The sequence below is a fragment of the Oncorhynchus keta genome, chromosome 20 (assembly GCF_023373465.1).
Source record: "Oncorhynchus keta strain PuntledgeMale-10-30-2019 chromosome 20, Oket_V2, whole genome shotgun sequence".
In the NCBI taxonomy this organism is placed as follows: domain Eukaryota; kingdom Metazoa; phylum Chordata; class Actinopteri; order Salmoniformes; family Salmonidae; genus Oncorhynchus; species Oncorhynchus keta.
Genome location: NC_068440.1, coordinates 27,773,538 through 27,793,537, shown reverse-complemented (window position 1 = coordinate 27,793,537; position 20,000 = coordinate 27,773,538). Strand labels below are relative to the sequence as shown.

At 45.6% G+C, this 20,000-nt stretch overlaps 2 protein-coding genes across 4 annotated transcripts in view; one reads left to right on the top strand and one right to left on the bottom strand.

Moving 5' to 3' along the window:
• Window positions 1-9,497, top strand: part of LOC118398988 (juxtaposed with another zinc finger protein 1-like) — a 33,635-nt gene extending 24,138 nt beyond the window's left edge. Inside the window, exons 3-6 of one of the 3 annotated variants that reach the window (XR_008072979.1) lie at window positions 4,016-4,212; window positions 5,602-5,771; window positions 6,199-6,709; window positions 6,751-9,497. Coding sequence is in view for 1 of the 3 variants with exons in the window: in XM_052472535.1 (XP_052328495.1) it covers window positions 4,016-4,212; window positions 5,602-5,771; window positions 6,199-6,375 (544 nt within the window). In the remaining 2 variants the exon portion in view is untranslated. Of the gene's footprint in view, window positions 1-4,015; window positions 4,213-5,601; window positions 5,772-6,198 lie in introns of all 3 variants that reach the window. The other 2 variants (XR_008072980.1, XM_052472535.1) reach the window with 2 other exon arrangements.
• Window positions 9,498-9,546: 49 nt separating this feature from the next.
• Window positions 9,547-20,000, bottom strand: part of LOC118398987 (tax1-binding protein 1 homolog A-like) — a 259,070-nt gene continuing 248,616 nt past the window's right edge. Inside the window, 2 exon segments of the mRNA XM_052472525.1 lie at window positions 9,547-10,939; window positions 12,049-12,134. Of these exon segments, the coding sequence (XP_052328485.1) occupies window positions 10,729-10,939; window positions 12,049-12,134 (297 nt within the window). The 3' untranslated portion in view covers window positions 9,547-10,728.

Genomic DNA, 20,000 nt, shown 5'->3' with positions numbered 1-20,000 from the left:
TTTACATACACTCAATTAGTATTTGGTAGCGTTTCCTTAAATTGTTCAACTTGGGTGAAACGTTTCAGGTAGCCTTCCACAACCTTCCCATAATAAGTTGGGGGAATTTTGGCCCATTCCTCCTGACAGAGCTGGTGTAACTGAGTCAGGTTTGTAGGCCTCCTTGCTCGCACACACTTTTTCAGTTCTGCCCACAAATTGTCTATAGGTTTGAGGTCAGGGCTTTGTGATGGCCACTCCAATACCTTGACTTTGTTGTCCTTAAGCCATTTTGCCACAATTTTGGAAGTATGCTTGGGGTCATTGTCCATTTGGAAGACCCATTTGCGACCAAGCTTTAACTTCCTGACTGATGTCTTGAGATGTTACTTCAATATATCCACATAATTTTCCTACCTCATGATGCCATCTATTTTGTGAAGTGCACCAGTCCCTCCGGCAGCAAAGCACCCCCACAACATGATGCTGCCACCCCCGTGTTTCACGGTTGGGATGGTGATCTTTGGCTTGCGAGCATCCCCATTTTTCCTCCAAACATAACATTGGTCATTAGGGCCAAACGGTTCTATTTTTGTTTCATCAGACCAGAGGACATTTCTCCAAAAAGTACGATCTTTGTCCCCATGTGCAGTTGCAAACCGTAGTCTGTCTTTTTTATGGTGGTTTTGGAGCAGTGGCTTCTTCGCCTTCCAGGTTATGTCGATATAGGACTTGTTTTACTGTGGATATAGATACTTTTGTACCCGTTTCCTCCAGCATCTTCACAAGGTCCTTTGCTGCTGTTCTGGGATTTATTTGCACTTTTCGCAAAGTACATTCATCTCTAGGAGACAGAATGCGTCTCCTTCCTGAGTGGTATGACGGGTGTGTGGTCGGTCCCATGGTGTTTATACTTGCATACTATTGTTTGTACAGATGAACGTGGTACCTTCAGGCGTTTGGAAGTTGCTCCCAAGGATGAACCAGACTTGTGGAGGTCTACAATTTTTTTCTGAGGTCTTGGCAGATTTCTTTTGATTTTCCCATGATGTCAAGCAAAGAGGCACTGAAGGTAGGCCTTGAAATACATCCACAGGTACACCTCCAATTGACCCAAATTATGTCAATTAGCCTATCAGAAGCTTCTAAAGCCATGACATAATTTTCTGGAATTTTACAAGCTGTTTAAAGGCACAGTCAACTTCGTGTATGTAAACTTCTGACCCACTGGAATTGTGATACAGTGAAATATAAGTGAAATAATCTGTCTGTAAACAATTGTTGGAAAAATTACTTGTCATGCACAAAGTAGATGTCCTAACTGACTTGCCAAAACTATAGTTTGTTAACAAGATATTTGTGGACTGGTTGAAAAACTAGTTTTAATGACTCCAACGTAAGTGTATGTAAATTTACGACTAGTGAAGACCAAAATAGTGAAGACATCACAACTATGAAATAACACATGTGGAATCAGTTAAGAACAAATTCTTAATTGAACTGCAATATGGAAGACTATCAAATGCTTCTCAAATATGCCCTCTGGTGGTCAAACTAGCAATAACTTGCATTAACAGGAAAAAACGGCTGACAAATAGATAATGTGCCACAGAATGCTGCAGCAGCCCGCAATGGATGCCGCGCTATGACGCAACTTTTAAAGGAGGAATAACTGTACATATGTTAACTTGGGCAATTTTTAGCACTTTTCTGGGGTGCTTGATTGCTTTAATTGCTTTACTGGGAAGCTTAGCAGAAGTAGGCATGCTCATATTATTTATGTTCGTGCAGGGAGAGCTGCACATACAGTGAGGGGGGGAAAGTATTTGATCCCCTGCGGATTTGGTACGTTTGCCCACTGACAAAGAAATTATCAGTCTATAATTTTAATGGTAGGTTTATTTGAACAGTGAGAGACAGAATAACCACAAAAAAATCCAGAAAAACACATGCCAAAAATGTTATTTCCCTCATTAAAATGCAAATCAAGTATTTGACTTTTATACAGGTAACGAGCTGAGATTAGACTCTTAAAGGGAGTGCTCCTTAATCACAGTTTGTTACCTGTATAAAAGACACCTGTCTTTTAAGCAATCAATCAGATTCCAAACTCTCCACCATGGCCAAAATCAAAGAGCTCTCCAAGGATGTCAGGGACAAGATTGTAGACCTACACAAGGCTGGAATGGGCTACAAGACCATCACCAAGCAGCTTGGTGAGAAGGTGACAACAGTTGGTGCAATTATTTGCAAATGGAAGAAACACAAAATAACTGTAAATCTCCCTCGGCCTGTGGCTCCATGCAAGATCTCACCTCGTGGAGTTGCAATGATCATGAGAACGGTGAGGAATCAGCCCAGAACTACACGGGAGGATCTTGTCAATGATCTCAAGGCAGCTGGGACCATAGTCACCAAGAAAACAATTGGTAACATACTACGCTGTGAAGGACTGAAATCCTGCAGCGCCTGCGAGGTCCCCCTTCTCAAGAAAGCACATATACATGCAAATCTGAAGTTTGCCAATCAACATCTGAATGATTCAGAGGACAACTGGGTGAAAGTGTTGTGGTCAGATGAGACCAAAATGGAGCTCTTTGGCATCAACTCAACTCGCCGTGATTGGAGGAGGAATGCTGCCTATGACCCCATGAACACCATCCCCACCGTCAAACATGGAGGTGGAAACATTATGCTTTGGGGTTGTTTTTCTGCTAAGGGGACAGGACAACTTCACCGCATCAAAGGGACGATGGACGGGGCCATGTACCGTCAAATCTTGGGTGAGAATCTCCTTCCCTCAGCTAGGGCATTGAAAATGGGTCATGGATGGGTATCCCAGCATGACAATGACCCAAAACACACGGCCAAGGCAACAAAGGAGTGGCTCAAGGAGAAGCACATTAAGGTCCTGGAGTGGCCTAGCCAGTCTCCAGACCTTAATCTCATAGAAAATCTGTGGAGGGAGCTGAAGGTTCGAGTTGCCAAACGTCAGCCTCGAAACCTTAATGACTTGGAGAAGATCTGCAAAGAGGAGAGGGACAAAATCCCTCCTGAGATGTGTGCAAACCTGGTGGCCAACTACAAGAAACGTCTGACCTCTGTATTTGCTAACACGGGTTTTGCCACCAAGTACTAAGTCATGTTTTGCAGAGGGGTCAAATACTTATTTCCCTCATTAAAATGCAAATCAATTTATAACGTCACCCCGCTCCTCCGCTCTCTCCACTGGCTTCCAGTTGAAGCTCGCATCCGCTACAAGACCATGGTGCTTGCCTACGGAGCTGTGAGGGGAACGGCACCTCAGTACCTCCAGGCTCTGATCAGGCCCTACACCCAAACAAGGGCACTGCGTTCATCCACCTCTGGCCTGCTCGCCTCCCTACCACTGAGGAAGTACAGTTCCCGCTCAGCCCAGTCAAAACTGTTCGCTACTCTGGCTCCCCAATGGTGGAACACACTCCCTCACGACGCCAGGATAGCGGAGTCAATCACCACCTTCCGGAGACACCTGAAACCCCACCTCTTTAAGGAATACCTAGGATAGGATAAAGTAATCCTTCTCACCCCCCCCCCCCCTTAAAAGATTTAGATGCACTATTGTAAAGTGGTTGTTCCACTGGATGTCATAAGGTGAATGCACCAATTTGTAAGTCGCTCTGGATAAGAGCGTCTGCTAAATGACTTAAATGTAATGTAAATGTAAATAACATTTTTTACATGCATTTTTCTGGATTTTTTTGTTATTGCTATTATGTCTATCACTGTTCAAATAAATCTACCATTAAAATTATAGACAGATAATTTATTTGTCAGTTGGCAAATGTACAAAATCAGCAGGGGATCAAATACTTTTTTCCCTCACTGTAGTAGACTTCCTCCTAGGGCGAGGGAGGGAGGGAGAAGAGGGAGGGAGAAACTACTTTATTATCATTAAGTCGTCTTTATTTGTAGGTGTGTGTGTGTGTGTGTGTGTGTGTGTGTGTGTGTGTGTGTGTGTGTGTGTGTGTGTGTGTAACATGTAATGTGTGTCCAGGTTCATGACGGAAGCGGCGCGCCGGGAGCAGGAGACCCTGAAGAAGCGGGCCACGCCCAAACTTTCCCTGTCAATTACAGGGGGTGTGTCTCGAAACAGCGTGGCCACGCCTCCACGCCACAGCAACGGCAACCTGACTCCTCCCGTGACTCCACCCATCACACCCTCCTCCTCCTTCCGTAGCAGCACACCCACAGGTAAGAGAAAGTGGACACTTATGATTAGCGCCTGGACGTTACCAGTATTGTGATAATTGGATGTAACCTTTTATTTTTTTAACCGCCCTAATGTTGGAAACAAACATCATTTTGTTATCATTCAGAGTCACATGTATTTATTTTCCAAGTAATGGCACACAATATTTTACATACAGACAGTTTTTAAAAGACCAAAGAATTGGGTCTGCTTCGGGTTTTCATTTTTGCCATGGAAAAAATATTGTAACACTGGTATCGTCTCGGCCCTACTGAAGATGTATGGCCCCTTGTGGTTCTGTGTGACGCACTGGGTAAAACATGGTGATCGCAACTCCAGGATTGTGAGTTCATTGCTGCGTTCACCCATCAGGAAATGTATGCACCCACTACTGTAAGTCTCTTTGGATAAAAGTGTCTTCTAAATGGCTTTGCCTCTAGTCTTCTAGACTGAGGCTCAATGGAACATTCCTATTAGGAGTGTTCTAGACTGAGGCTCAATGGAACATTCCTATTAGGGGTGTTCTAGACTGAGGCTCAATGGAACATTCCTATTCGGAGTGTTCTAGACTGAGGGTCATTGGAACATTCCTATTGGGAGTGTTCTAGACTGAGGGTCATTGGAACATTCCTATTGGGAGTGTCCTAGACTGAGGGTCATTGGAAAATTCCTATTGGGAGTGTCCTAGACTGAGGGTCATTGGAAAATTCCTATTAGGAGTGTTCTAGACTGAGGCTCAATGGAACTTTCCTATTGGGAGTGTTCTAGACTGAGGGTCATTGGAAAATTCCTATTAGGAGTGTTCTAGACTGAGGCTCAATGGAACATCCCTATTGGGAGTGTTCTAGACTGAGGGTCATTGGAACATCCCTATTGGGAGTCGCACTGTGTTTGCGTGTGTGTGTGTGTCAGAGCCCAAAAGCAGATGTGCAATTCCTGACCAAATGTTTCCAATCGCAGCATTAGGTCTGCGCTTACACAACCACGCACCCACACACACCCTTGTTGAAATCCTTTTAACATGTGCCAGGGTGCCATCCACTTCCTCCTGCTGAGGTGAAGTGTTTCCTGTGTAATGGTGGGGGTAGTGTGGGATGGGGTTGTAATAGTCAATGTGAGAGTGGAAAAAGTTGTGCACTTTTTCCAGGCAAAGCAACGAGGATACCTCCCACTTAATGATCTCTTTCAGGGAGCCAACCCCCTCCCCCTGGGTTCCCCTGACTCACACACACATACACCAAACCCTCCCCTGTGCTAGTTCCATCAAATTCCCCTCTCCCTCTCTGCTCTATGCCCCTCTCCTTGAGACGATAGACAGATGTACTGTCTGTGTTTCCCCTATAGTTATGTTCTCTCCGTCTCCTTACTCTCTGTGTGTGTTCCCCCTCCAGGCAGTGAGTATGATGATGAGGAGGTGGATTATGAGGAGTCAGACAGTGATGAGTCCTGGACCACGGAGAGTGCCATCAGCTCGGAGTCTATCCTCAGTTCCATGTGTATGAATGGAGGGGAGGAGAAACCCTTCGCCTGCCCTGTGCCTGGCTGCAAGAAGAGATACAAGGTGCAGTACACACTCAGCCCCAGCTCACTTCACTGTATGTGGTACCTAGCTCTATTCTTCTGCTATACTCTAGTCATCTATATATCAGTTCAGTATAGCCTATGATCTGAGTATTGGAGGTTTTCACTTCAATACAGGATCTTCCTCTAGCAATGTCAACGTTTGTAATGTTGTTCCTGGATGTTGCTTTTGGGGATCCTCACTGAGAAAATGTAAAGGGAAATTATTATTTGTATTCCTTTTTTAATTTATTAGATGGGATAGTAAGGATGGGATGAGAGATGGGAGGAGGGGGTGTGTTAGAACAGCAGTCATTTGAATTTAAACCCACACTTGCACAGGTATTCTGGAGGCAGAGTCTTAAACCGCTAGCCCAGCCCAGGGTCCTCCTGTTGCCCTCCTGATAATGTCTCTCCCCGTCATTCAGAATGTGAACGGTATTAAATACCATGCCAAGAACGGCCACCGGACACAGATCCGTGTGCGGAAGCCCTTCAAGTGCCGCTGTGGGAAGAGCTACAAGACGTCCCAGGGCCTGAGACACCACACCATCAACTTCCACCCGCCCGTCTCCGCCGACATCATCCGCAAGATGCAGGGCTAGAGAAGATCATCGTGACAACCCCTGGTCACACCCCACCATGTATACCCCCCCAAACCCTATTCCTCACCAGCACTACCCACCCAACCACTCTAAACCTTTTCAATTGTCAATATCCACCTCACCTCTCCCAACCACATATCCCTATCCCTTCTGGCCCAACATAGAGGTGACAACCCAAACTCCTATCCTTTCTGGCCTAATCTTAGGGGTGACAACCCAAACCCCTATCCCTTCTGGCCCAGTCTTAGGGGTGACAACCCAAACCCCTATCCCTTCTGGCCCAGTCTTAGGGGTGACAACCCAAACCCCTATCCCTTCTGGCCCAATCTTAGGGGTGACAACCCAAACCCCTATCCCTTCTGGCCCAACATAGAGGTGACAACCCAAACTCCTATCCTTTCTGGCCTAATCTTAGGGGTGACAACCCAAACCCCTATCCCTTCTGGCCCAGTCTTAGGGGTGACAACCCAAACCCCTATCCCTTCTGGCCCAATCTTAGGGGTGACAACCCAAACCCCTATCCCTTCTGGCCCAGTAATATAATAATAATATAGGGGTGACAACCCAAACCCCTATCCCTTCTGGCCCAGTCTTAGGGGTGACAACCCAAACCCCTATCCCTTCTGGCCCAATCTTAGGGGTGACAACCCAAACCCCTATCCCTTCTGGCCCAATCTTAGGGGTGACAACCCAAACCCCTATCCCTTCTGGCCCAATCTTAGGGGTGACAACCCTTATCCCCTCTGGCCTAATCTTAGGGATGACAAAACCTATCCCCTCTGGCCCAATCTTAGGGGTGACAACCCAAACCCCTATCTTAGGGGTGACAACCCAAACCCCTATCCCCTCTGGCCCAATCTTAGGGGTGACAACCCAAACCCCTATCCCCTCTGGGCTAATCTTAGGGGTGACAACCCAAACCCCTATCCCTTCCTGCCACACACTAAAGGATCTAGTGCATGCTTTAAGTTGTTTAGACTTTGTCTTGTATTATGTTGTATGGTTTTGACATGCTATCTCTATAGGCTTAGTTTTGTTGTTGTACATTTGCACATTCTCATGCTATCACAACATTTGTCCTTACTTTTTGTATTGACATACGGTGCTAACTGTAAAAAAAAAAAATTAAAAAGGGGAGTAATGTGAGAGAAGGATGAGGGCAAGAGGAGGAAGGAGTGGATGGATGGAGTTGTTTAACAGTCTATATATAGATATATAAACAATAGATGTGTGTGTATATACAAATATATAAGTATTCATGACCATATACAAAATAGTTGCTTTATTTTATACTTTATTTTTCAATATATTTTCCAGATATTTTATCGATAAGTGTGTTTCATTCCTCAACCCCCTGAGACAATCTGTTCTGTGGTGTCATAGTTCAAAGTTGAAACAGCTAGGTGACCTCAGGTCTAGATATTCCCAGCAGCAAAAAACAAACTGACTAGGGCTTGAATCCTAACTTCAGATCTGTGTACAAAAAAAAATGGTTTCTCCTATTGCTATTTAATGCACGATTTGCGCTGAAGTTACATGCAGATTTCATGTTATCATTTGGCCCATATAGAGAAACAGAGAAAGTATTGAATCTCTTCATTCCCACTGTTATAGGACTGATCCCCAATGATTCCGGAATGTATTGTCCATCCTGTATTCTAGAAGGTTATTCCAGACTAGTGTGAGCAGACCAGTTGAGGCATCATACTGTATTCTAGAAGGTTATTCCAGACTAGTGTGAGCAGACCAGTTGAGGCATCATACTGTATTCTAGAAGGTTATTTCAGACCAGTTGAGGCATCATACTGTATTCTAGAAGGTTATTTCAGACCAGTTGAGGCATCATACTGTATTCTAGAAGTTTATTCCAGACTAGTGTGAGCAGACCAGTTGAGGCATCATGCTCTATTCTATTCCATTTGCCAAGTATTGTTTCTGGTTTCTTTTCCATGATCATTGCCAACAGCTCTCTACTGCCAAACATTGACATTACCATGTGCCTGAGGGGGGAGAGAGACTGTCATAAGGTTTCATCTTAGAGACTCACAAAAGTGTCAAGGGAATACTGTCTCATTGCGCCTCAAGTGTGACTGTGTGTGCATGCTTTTGTCTTAAAGTATGTGTGTGTATCGAGAGATTACACCTACAACCTTTGATTGCCTTGCATTGTAGACCACAGCATTCCAGTAGTCAGTGTGAGTTGCTTCTTAGGAGAGTCTTTCTGCAGTATCTGAGCTTCTAGTGTTATTCTTCCTTCTCTGCTAGTCCTCTATAGTGTTACAATTTATGGCTGAGGCTCAAATGTCAGTGCCAGGTCACTGGGCGAGTCCCAAATTGCACCCTATTCCTATGGGCCCTGGTCAAAAGTAGTGCGCAATAGAGTGCCATACCAAGGCCATTGCTCCTGTAGAGCAGGAGAGTGGTGGACATGTGATCCAGTTGGGATATCATGCTTTCAGAGTACAGCGGAGTGGTGGAATGTCAGTGGTGCCATTTTATCAAAACATTTCTAACCTGTCATTCAGTTGTGTGATGGTCCCCCACCACACACGGGTGTGGCAAAGTGCCGTTAAGGTCAGGGCCCGTATTCACAAAGCATTTCAGAGTAGGAATGCTGATCAGATTTTCCTTTTAAAATCGTAGGAGGGGGGGACCTGATCCTAGAACAGTACTACTACTCTGAGGTGCGTTGAACACAGGCCCAGGATACAAGACAGAACGAAAATGGCAGTGAAAGAGGAAGGTAACATCGTTGGGGTAGTGTTTTTGTGTGGCGTTCCGGACTCTGTGCCGGGTTTTCTGTACTTGGAAGCCTTGGCTCCGTAGCAGCTTTCTGGCAAGGGATCGGAGACGCAGGTCGCCATGGTTACACTTTAACAGGGCGACGGGAGGATTACATTAGCCGTGTGTGTATGAGGGGGACTATTTCGATATACTGTGTACAGTGAATGTATTGTAATGTGTGTCTTAAGTGCTTTTAAATGATATTTTCATATGTTTCCTATTTGTGCAGAGGTTATGAGTAGGGAGACCTGTGTACTATGTCAAACTGTCTTTATATACAAGAAGCTGCTTCATAAATGTAAAACGCTGTTACATTAAAAAAACTCTGGAGCCCAGAACTGTCTGTGGTTGATTGGTGTGTTGTGACCCCCAAAGACAAAATGACAATTGTATCCATTTGACAGGTGTACTTTATTCATAAAGATATTTTTAATGCACACATACAAACCTACACTCACTCTCAAAGCTGCAACTTTGAAGCCAAAAGTACAGCACTGTGGTCACGTGGAAAGAACAGTCAAATCTCAGACAGACAGATGTCAAGAACTAAAGGAGACTCAATGTGGAGACGCACGCACAGCCAACAGAAACTGACCCCGACAAAGGAGGAAAAGATGAGTCTCAGGTCATAGACTTAACACAGTGAAAGAGACCATAGCCAGGTGTACCGTAGTTTTTCTATAGCAGTCATATTTCCAGTTACCTTCCCTCCTACTGAAGGAGAATGTTAGCCTATCCAGAGACCAGGAAGTAAAACAATTGGTCCATCATTCTGTCACTACTAAAACATTGAGGTAACGAGCAGTTCAGCCACATTTCTCCATAATAGTCCTACTTCTCATATATATACATACATTCAGAATAATGAAGCCTTTTTAGTGCAGTCAAATTTAAACAGTAGTGCTACTTCCTGTTTTTTATTTTTTTTAATGTCTGTCTTTTGCTGACAGGAGTCTGTCATGCTGTACATTAGTTTCCCCTAACCACAGATCTAGGATCAGATTACCCAACCTTAACCATTAGGTAAAACCCAAAACTGACCTTAGATCAATGTAGAGGCAACGTCAACCTACTCCCCATCCCTGGATATCACCTGTTTCTAGGTGTGGCTACGGAGTGATGAATCCTACGGATACTAAACACATGCAGTGATGACACTACAACCCCGAAGCAGAAAAATGACATCATCAACATGGGACAAAACCAAAGTGATCCGAACTTCTCACGCAAAGTATTTTTTACAATTATTTCCCAAAACCGGAACTGACAAACTCCCCCTTACACACTCCTTGATGTTTTTGAAAGGTAGCATTTATTTATTATTTAACCTTTACTTAACTGAAAGGTAGCATGTGAGGCCAGGTTTGAAGTTAATTCCATTTAAATTCAAAACATTTAAAAGAGTAATTTTCCCCAGATTATTTTTCAATTGTTGATGTGATGATTTGTAATCTCCCCTCCTAGTCAGAGTTTAAATGAAATCATCCCAAACCCCAATTTGTGCACATGTTCCTAGAATTATTTTAAATTAATCCAACCTTCCCTTTTACACACACCCCAACCTCCCCGCTACTCCATGTTGTCGAAGTTTAGCACATGGCCATCAAAGTGTGTGAGCACGTGCTTCTGGAAGAGCTGCTGATGGCAGTCGAGGGGGAACTGCTCAGAGCACACGGGACACACCTTCCAGTGGCTCTCCACGTGCTGCTCAAAGCTACGCTGCTCAAAGTGGGGCGGGAAGATCACCTCGCACAACGGACAGCGCTTGTGGACTTCATTACTGAGTGGAGGGGGGGGGGCATAGAAAATAATAGATGAGAGGGGAAGAGAGGTGGAGGGAGCAGAGGGGGAGCAGAGAGGTGGAGAGGGGGAGCAGAGAGGGAGCAGAGAGGGAGCAGAGGGGGAGCAGAGAGGGAGCAGAGGGGAGCAGAGAGGGAGCAGAGGGGGAGCAGAGAGGTGGAGAGGGGGAGCAGAGAGGTGGAGAGGGGGAGCAGAGAGAGGGAGCAGAGGGGGAGCAGAGAGGTGGAGAGGGGGAGCAGAGAGGTGGAGAGGGGGAGCAGAGGGGGAGCAGAGAGGTGGAGAGGGGGAGCAGAGAGAGGGAGCAGAGGGAGCAGATTGGGAGCAGAAGGGAAGCAGAGAGAGGGAGCAGAGGGGGAGCAGAGAGGTGGAGGGAGCAGAGCGGGAGCAGAGAGGGGGAGAGGGGGAGCAGAGAGGGAGCAGAGGGGGAGCAGAGGAGCAGAGAGAGGGAGCAGAGGGGGAGCAGAGAGGTGGAGAGAGGGAGCAGAGAGTGGGAGCAGAAAGGTGGAGAGAGGGAGCAGAGGGGGAGAAGAGGTGGAGCAGAGAGAGAGAGCAGAGGGGGAGCAGAGAGAGAGAGAGCAGATGTGGAGCAGAGAGAGAGGTGGAGCAGAGAGAGGGAGCAGAGAGAGGGAGAAGAGGTGGAGCAGAAGGGGAGCAGAGAGAGGGAGAAGAGGTGGAGCAGAAGGGGAGCAGAGAGGGAGAAGAGGTGAAGCAGAAGGGGAGCAGAGAGAGGGAGCAGAGAGAGGGAGAAGAGGTGGAGCAGAGAGAGGGAGAAGAAGTGGAGCAGAGAGGGAGAAGAGGTGGAGCAGAAGGGGAGCAGAGAGAGGGAGCAGAGGGGGAGCAGAGAGGGAGAAGAGGTGGAGCAGAGAGAGGGGGAAGAGGTGGATCAGAAGGGGAGCATAGGTGGAGCAGAGAGAGGGAGAAGAGGTGGAGCAGAGAGAGGGAGAAGAGGGGGAGCAGAGAGAGGGAGCAGAGGGGGAGCAGAGAGAGGGAGCAGAGGGGGAGAAGAGAGTGTAGGGTTAGGTTTTGTGTGTGTTGGTAAAGCTGGGATAGCATTTTGTGTATCGTCTGTGTGGAGTGTGTGTGTTATACCTGGGGTCAAAACAGAAGCTGCTCCTGTTGTCGTTGCGTCTGCTGCTGGACTGATGATTGCAGGCAGGCTGCTCCCCATCACCGACCTATAATATATACACACACACCATTACTGCATGCAACACACACACTCTCTCAAACCATGGCTGTCTGAACACTGATGACTCTCTTCAAAGGTTAATAGAGTGTTAATAGAGCTAGAGAGGAGAGGGTCATGATACCAGTGTATCAGTGAAGAGCAGTGTGTGTGTCTGCGATGCCCTCCTAATACACCATTGGGATGTAAGTAAGAAGTAAGATGAAGTTGCCCATAGTAACTGATCTAAGGTCAATTTAGCATTTCCCTCCCTAATGCTTGAGGACAAGATTTGGGGAGGATAAACTGATCCTAAATCTGCGCCCAAGGGCAACTTCTACCAATTAGCCTCATCCAGCCCCCGCGGACGTCAATCTAACACTAACGAGCTCAGAGTGGGAGACGTTAATTAGACTTTTATTTAAAAGAACTCTCCTCCATCTCTGGCCACCCTGGGGTCCTTCTGTTTTATACCCTTTACAGACAGACTGTACGGAATGTTGCCACTAAAATAAAGATCTGCCAATTTTTTGGATCCCAATTTATCTCGTCCCCATTTATAGCACATTCCTGCCGGGACAGACCTTTTATACCTCCTGTACACATGTCAGCAAGTTTAGGAGGAGACGTGGGCCAATGTCACTTTAATAAACCCATTGAATAGACAACATCACAAAGAATGCTTGAGATGTTTCTACAACTTGATTGGAGTCCACCTGTGGTAAATTCAATTGATTGGACATGATTTGGAAAGACACACGCCTGTCTATATAAGGTGCCACAGTGCACGTCAGAGCAAAAACCAAGACATGAGGTTGAAGGAATTGTCCGTAGAGTTCCGAGAAAGGATTGTGTCGAGGCACAGATCTGGGGAAGGGTACCAAAATGTCTGCAGCATTGAAGGTCCCTAAGAACACTGTGGCCTCCATCATTCTTAAATGGAAGAAGTTTAGAACCGCCAAGACTCTTCCTAGAGCTGACTGCCTGGCGAAATGGAGCAATTGGGGGAGAAGGGCCTTGGTCAGGGAGCTAACCAGAAACCTGATGGTCACTCTGACAGAAATCCAAGGTTCCTCTGTGGAGATGGGAGACCCTTCCAGAAGGACAAGCATCTCTGCAGCACTCCACTAATCAGGCCTTTATGGTAGAGTGCCCACTCCTCAGTGCAAGGCATATGACAGCCCGCTTGGAGTTTGCCAAAAGGCACCTAAAGGACTCTCAGACCATGAGAACAAGATTCTCTGGTCTGATGAAACCAAGATTAAACTCTTTGGCCTGAATGCCAAGCATCACATCTGGAAGAAACCTGGCACCACCCCTACGGTGAAGCATGGTGGCAGCATCATGCTATGGGGATGTTTTTCTGCATTAGGGACTGGGAGACGAGTCAGGATCGAGGGAAAGATGAAAGGAGCAAAGTACAGAGACATCCTTGATGAAAACCTGCTCCAGAGCGCCCAGGACCTCAAACTGGGGTGAAGGTTCACCTTCCTACAGGACAACGACCCTAAGTACACTGCCAAGACAACATAGGTGTGGCTTTGGGACAAGTCAATTCCCATGCTTTATTGGCATGGGAAACATGTGTTAACATTGCCAAAGCAAGTGAGGTAGACAACATACAAAGTGAATATATAAAGTGAAAAACAACACAAATTAACAGTAAACATTACACATACAGACGTTTCAAAACAGTAAAGACATTACAAATGTCATATTATAAATATATACAGTGTTTTAACAATGTACAAATGGTTAAAGGACACAAGATAAAATAAATAAGCATAAATATGGGTTGTATTTACAATGGTGTTTGTTCTTCACTGGTTGCCCTTTTCTCGTGGCAACAGGTCACAAATCTTGCTGCTGTGATGCACACTGTGGAATTTCACCCAGTAGATATGGGAGTTTTTCAAAATTGGATTTGTTTTCAAATTCTTTGTGGATCTGTGTAATCTGAGTGAAATATGTCTCTCTAATATGGTCATACATTGGGCAGGAGGTTAGGAAGTGCAGTTCAGTTTCCACCTCATTTTGTGGGCAGTGAGCACATAGCCTGTCTTCTCTTGAGAGCCATGTCTGCCTACGGCGGCCTTTCTCAATAGCAAGGCTATGCTCACTGAGTCTGTACATAGTCAAAGCTTTCCTTAATTTTGGGTCAGTCACAGTGGTCAGGTATTCTGCCGCTGTGTACTCTCTGTGTAGGGCCAAATAGCATTCTAGTTTGCTCTGTTTTTTTGTTAATTCTTTCCAATGTGTTAAGTAATTATCTTTTGTTTTCTCATGATTTGGTTGAGTCTAATTATGCTGTTGTCCTGGGGCTCTGTAGGGTGTGTTTGTGTTTGTGAACAGAGCCCCAGGACCAGCTTGCTTAGGGACTCTTCTCCAGGTTCATCTCTCTGTAGGTGATGGCTTTGTTATGGAAGGTTTGTGAATCGCTTCCTTTTAGGTGGTTGTACAATTTAACGGCTCTTTTCTGGATTTTGATAATTAGTGGGTATCGGCCTAATTCTGCTCTGCATGCATTATTTGGTGTTTTACGTTGTACACGGAGGATATTTTTGCAGAATTCTGCGTGCAGAGTCTCAATTTGGTGTTTGTCCCATTTTGTGAAGTCTTGGTTGGTGAGCGGACCCCAGACCTCACAACTATAAAGGGCAATGGGCTCTATGACTGAATCAAGTATTTTTAGCCAAATCCTAATTGGTATGTTGAAATTTATGTTTCTTTTGATGGCATAGAATGCCCTTCTTGCCTTGTCTCTCAGATCGTTCACAGCTTTGTGGAAGTTACCTGTGGCGCTGATGTTTAGGCCAAGGTATGTATAGTTTTTTGTGTGCTCTAGGGCAACAGTGTCTAGATGGAATTTGTATTTGTGGTCCTGGTGACTGGACCTTTTTGAAACACCATTATTTTGGTCTTACTGAGATTTACTGTCAGGGCCCAGGTCTGACAGAATCTGTGCATAAGATCTAGGTGCTGCTGTAGGCCCTCCTTGGTTGGTGACAGAAGCACCAGATCATCAGCAAACAGCAGACATTTGACTTCGGATTCTAGCAGGGGAGGCCGGGTGCTGCAGACTTTTCTAGTGCCCGCGCCAATTCGTTGATATATATGTTGAAGAGGGTGGGGCTTAAGCTGCATCCCTGTCTAACCCCACGACCCTGTGTGAAGAAATGTGTGTGTTTTTTGCCAATTTTAACCGCACACTTGTTGTTTGTGTACATGGATTTTATAATGTCGTATGTTTTACCCCCAACACCACTTTCCATCAGTTTGTATAGCAGACCCTCATGCCAGATTGAGTCGAAGGCTTTTTTGAAATCAACAAAGCATGAGAAGACTTTGCCTTTGTTTTGGTTTGTTTGGTTGTCAATTAGGGTGTGCAGGGTGAATACATGGTCTGTTGTACGGTAATTTGGTAAAAAGCCACTTTGACATTTGCTCAGTACATTGTTTTCATTGAGGAAATGTACGAGTCTGCAGTTAATAATAATGCAGAGGATTTTCCCAAGGTTACTGTTGACACATATTCCACGGTAGTTATTGGGGTCAAATTTGTCTCCACTTTTGTGGATTGGGGTGATCAGTCCTTGGTTCCAAATATTGGGGAAGATGCCAGAGCTAAGTATGATGTTAAAGAGTTTTAGTATAGCCAATTGGAATTTGTTGTCTGTATATTTGATCATTTCATTGAGGATACCATCAACACCACAGGCCTTTTTGGGTTGGAGGGTTTTTATTTTGTCCTGTAACTCATTCAATGTAATTGGAGAATCCAGTGGGTTCTGGTAGTCTTTAATAGTTGATTCTAAGATCTGTATTTGATCATGTATATGTTTTTGCTCTTTATTCTTTGTTATAGAGCCAAAAAGATTGGAGAAGTGGTTTACCCATACATCTCCATTTTGGATAGATAATTCTTTGTGTTGTTGTTTGTTTAGTGTTTTCCAATTTTCCCAGAAGTGGTTAGAGTCTATGGATTCTTCAATTGCATTGAGCTGATTTCTGACATGCTGTTCCTTCTTTTTCCGTAGTGTATTTCTGTATTGTTTTAGTGATTCACCATAGTGAAGGCGTAGACTCAGGTTTTCCGGGTCTCTATGTTTTTGGTTGGACAGGTTTCTCAATTTCTTTCTTAGATTTTTGCATTCTTCATCAAACCATTTGTCATTATTGTTAATTTTCTTCGGTTTTCTATTTGAGATTTTTAGATTTGATAGGGAAGCTGAGAGGTCAAATATACTGTTAAGATTTTCTACTGCCAAGTTTACACCTTCACTATTACAGTGGAACGTTTTACCCAGGAAATTGTCTAAAAGGGATTGAATTTGTTGTTGCCTAATTGTTTTTTGGTAGGTTTCCAAACTGCATTCCTTCCACCTATAGCATTTCTTAATGTTACTCAGTTCCTTTGGCTTTGATGTCTCATGATTGAGTATTGCTCTGTTTAAGTAGACTGTGATTTTGCTGTGGTCTGATAGGGGTGTCAGTGGGCTGACTGTGAACGCTCTGAGAGACTCTGGGTTGAGGTCAGTGATAAAGTAGTCTACAGTACTACTGCCAAGAGATGAGCTATAGGTGTACCTACCATAGGAGTCCCCTCGAAGCCTACCGTTGACTATGTACATACCCAGCGTGCGACAGAGCTGCAGGAGTTGTGACCCGTTTTTGTTGGTTATGTTGTCATAGTTGTGCCTAGGGGGGCATATGTGGGAGGGGATGCTGTCACCTCCAGGCAGATGTTTGTCCCCCTGTGTGCTGAGGGTGTCAGGTTCTTGTCCGGTTCTGGCATTTAGGTCGCCACAGACTAGTACATGTCCCTGGGCCTGGAAATGATTGATTTCGCCCTCCAGGATGGAGAAGCTGTCTTCATTAAAATATGGGGATTCTAGTGGGGGATATAGGTAGCACACAGGAGGACATTTTTCTCTGTTAGGATAATTTCCTTTTGAATTTCTAGCCAAATGTAGAATGTTCCTGTTTTGATTAATTTAATGGAGTGAGTTAGGTCTGCTCTATACCAAATTAGCATACCCCCTGAGTCCCTTCCCTGTTTCACACCTGGTAGTTTGGTGGATGGGACTACCAGCTCTCTGTAACCTAGAGGGCAACCAGTGGGTCCGTCTCCTCTATACCAGGTTTCTTGCAGGATGACAATGTCTGTATTACCGATTTCTTTGGTGAAGTCCGGGTTTCTGCTCTTTAGGCCAAAGGCAGATGACCTCAGGCCTTGGATATTCCAGGATAATATAGTGAAGGCTTTTTGTTCCATAGAGTGTCCAATGTTGTTGGTCGTGGTTTGGCCTCAGGCCAGTAAGTGTGAGCAGAGCCTGCTGAGCATCTGGTACATGCCATTGGCTTGGGCGAGTGTGAGAGTGGGGGTTGGGACTGTTTGCCCGCTCACTACCTGGGCGTATGTGTGGCTTCCATGTTGAGGCCCTCTTTGCGGGGGTGGGGTGCATGGGGTGGGCAGGAGTGGCATAGGTCTGATCTGAGGGGGCCTAAATGGGGTGTGGGCATGGTTGACGTGGGGGGGGGTGTTGATTGGTTGGGGTGGGGGTGTGGATGTGTCTGGGTGTACTGTGGTCTGGATGTAATTCCTCTTGGCGTGGGTCCTCTATATGTAGGTCCAGGGGGGGTCCTGCAGATCTGGGAGGGTGTCTCGCTGGTCTGGGTGGGGTGTCTATTGATCTGTTGCTCCTGTGTGAAGTGTTGGGGATACGTTTGAGAGCGATGTCCTTTAGAGTCCTGGCAAAGGTGGGCACTGCTGCCTTGTAGAGGTGGACCTGGTCATAGAGGCTGTTCAAGTCCAGGGTGGAGTGGTGGGCCAGGAAAACATTTGGTTTTGAGGCACAGTCACGGGAAATACTTGCGTTTACCCGCTGTATTGTGGCAGGGTGGAAGTCTTTTCGTGGTAGCAGGGTGGAGATAACCACTTGTGCGTTGGGGAAAGTAGAAGAAGTCTTTTCAATCACTCCCTTCAGTGCTGTGGCCACCCTTTCCTGCTGTGCTCTCAGGTCGTTTGTGCCTGTGTGTATTATTATGTGGCTGGGTGAGCCAAGTTGGTCCTCAGACAGAAGGTCTAGGGCGCGCTGGGTGTTTGGACACCAGAGTTTAGACACACTGTGTTTGGGAAGATAATAATATAATAATAAATAATAATACGTTTTGTTTTCTTCTATATATTTCCCATTTGAGTCCATAAGTAGTACAATCTGTGTCTTGTGTTTGTCCTCAGTGGGTGTGAGGGGGTTGTCAGAAGGGCTATCAGGGTGGCTGACAGGGGGGGTGCTCAGAGGGGGTGAGAGCCGCTGGGCTTGTGGTTCTTCATTTGTCTGTTCTGCTGTGATGTCGACTCTATGGTCAGGGTCTGGTGTGGACTGTTCTGCTGTGGTGTCGAGACTTTTGTCAGGTGCTGAGGTGGGCTGTTCTGCTGGCTTCTCTGTGGGGGTGGCCACCTCTCTAGTGGGTTGTTCTCTGTCACACGCCGTCCCCCTCAACCTCTCCTCCGTCCCCCTCACCCTCTCCTCCATCCCCCTCAACCTCTCCTCCACCAGCAGTCTGATCCTCTCCTCTAATGCTCTGTTCTTCTCCTGATTCTGCTCTTTCTCCTGTTGAAGTTGTCTCACCACAGTCCAGAGTGCAGATATGTCTCTGTCCACCTCCAGCTCTCCGGGTCTGGTTAAGGGGGTGTTGTTGTGCTGGACTGTTGTCTGGGTCTGTGCTGACTGAAGTGTAATCACCTGCTGTTCCAGCTCCACCTGCCTTACCTCCAGCTGGGTGAATTTATCCTTTATTTCAATGAGGGAGTGGTAGTCTGTGCTGGGAGGTTGACTCTCCGCTGGGGGTTGCTTGTCTGTGGTGTTACATAATGAAGAGGTCTGGTCTGACCCGCTCGGGGTGGGGGTATCTTTATCAAGGGAGAGCTTCTCCTGTTGGGCTAATTCTTTGATTAGGTGAAAGTCCAGCTGAAACTGTTTGGGGTTACTCTGTACCATTACTGTTCCGGACTTATAGATATTTATATTACTTGACTCAGAGTCCTCGTTATCAAGTATTCTGAGTTTCCACCCCTCGTTAACCCCCCCTCTCTTAACAGAGGGGTAGTGTGCTAATATAGCACTGTGCCATGCCAGGGGATGGTTTGTGTGGAAGATAAGGTTGCTGATGTTCCCATTTTTGTAATAGTCAGCAAAAAGTGTCTCTTGATTTTCCATAAGGAGCTTCATTTTGTAATCTTTTCTTGCCTTATCATTCTTTACATGCACAAGGTACTGTATTTTAATTACCTCTGAACAGTTGGAGGGAGCTTCTAAGGCCTCTCCATTTGGTTGGGGTAGACTGTGTGGCTCTCCTGCCATTGTTGGGCTAATGGGCTTTGACACCTCTCACGTGACACGTCAGTGCTAGTTGAAGCTGTATCAATCAGGCTTGGCAGAATTATGTTAGAATTCAGTCCTTATAAAGTAATGTTGTGTATTTTTCTTCTTGGCTTTTGGAAATAAGATATAGTTTCAGACTAAACATTACTCACTCAGTTCCAGGTTGGATGGTGTTTTCAGGTTTCTGTTGTTTTCCAGAGAATTTGCTGTATAGAGTAAAAATCCTTGGTAGTTGTGAACCTTCCAGGTGATTCCGTAATTCCATCCAAAATCAGGTTGTAGGTTTTAAGTTTTGATTTGAAGTGGGGTTATGTTGTAGAGGGTAGAATCCAGTATGTGTTCCAGACAAAAAAATCCAAGTTTATCTAACTCTAATCTATCTTTTTTAAAGAAAATGCTGAAAAATGCAGGAGCTCATCTGATCCTGACCTCTGCGCTCTCTGGCTCTGAATGTCCTTGAGTGGCCCAGTCGGAGCCCAGACTTGTACCCG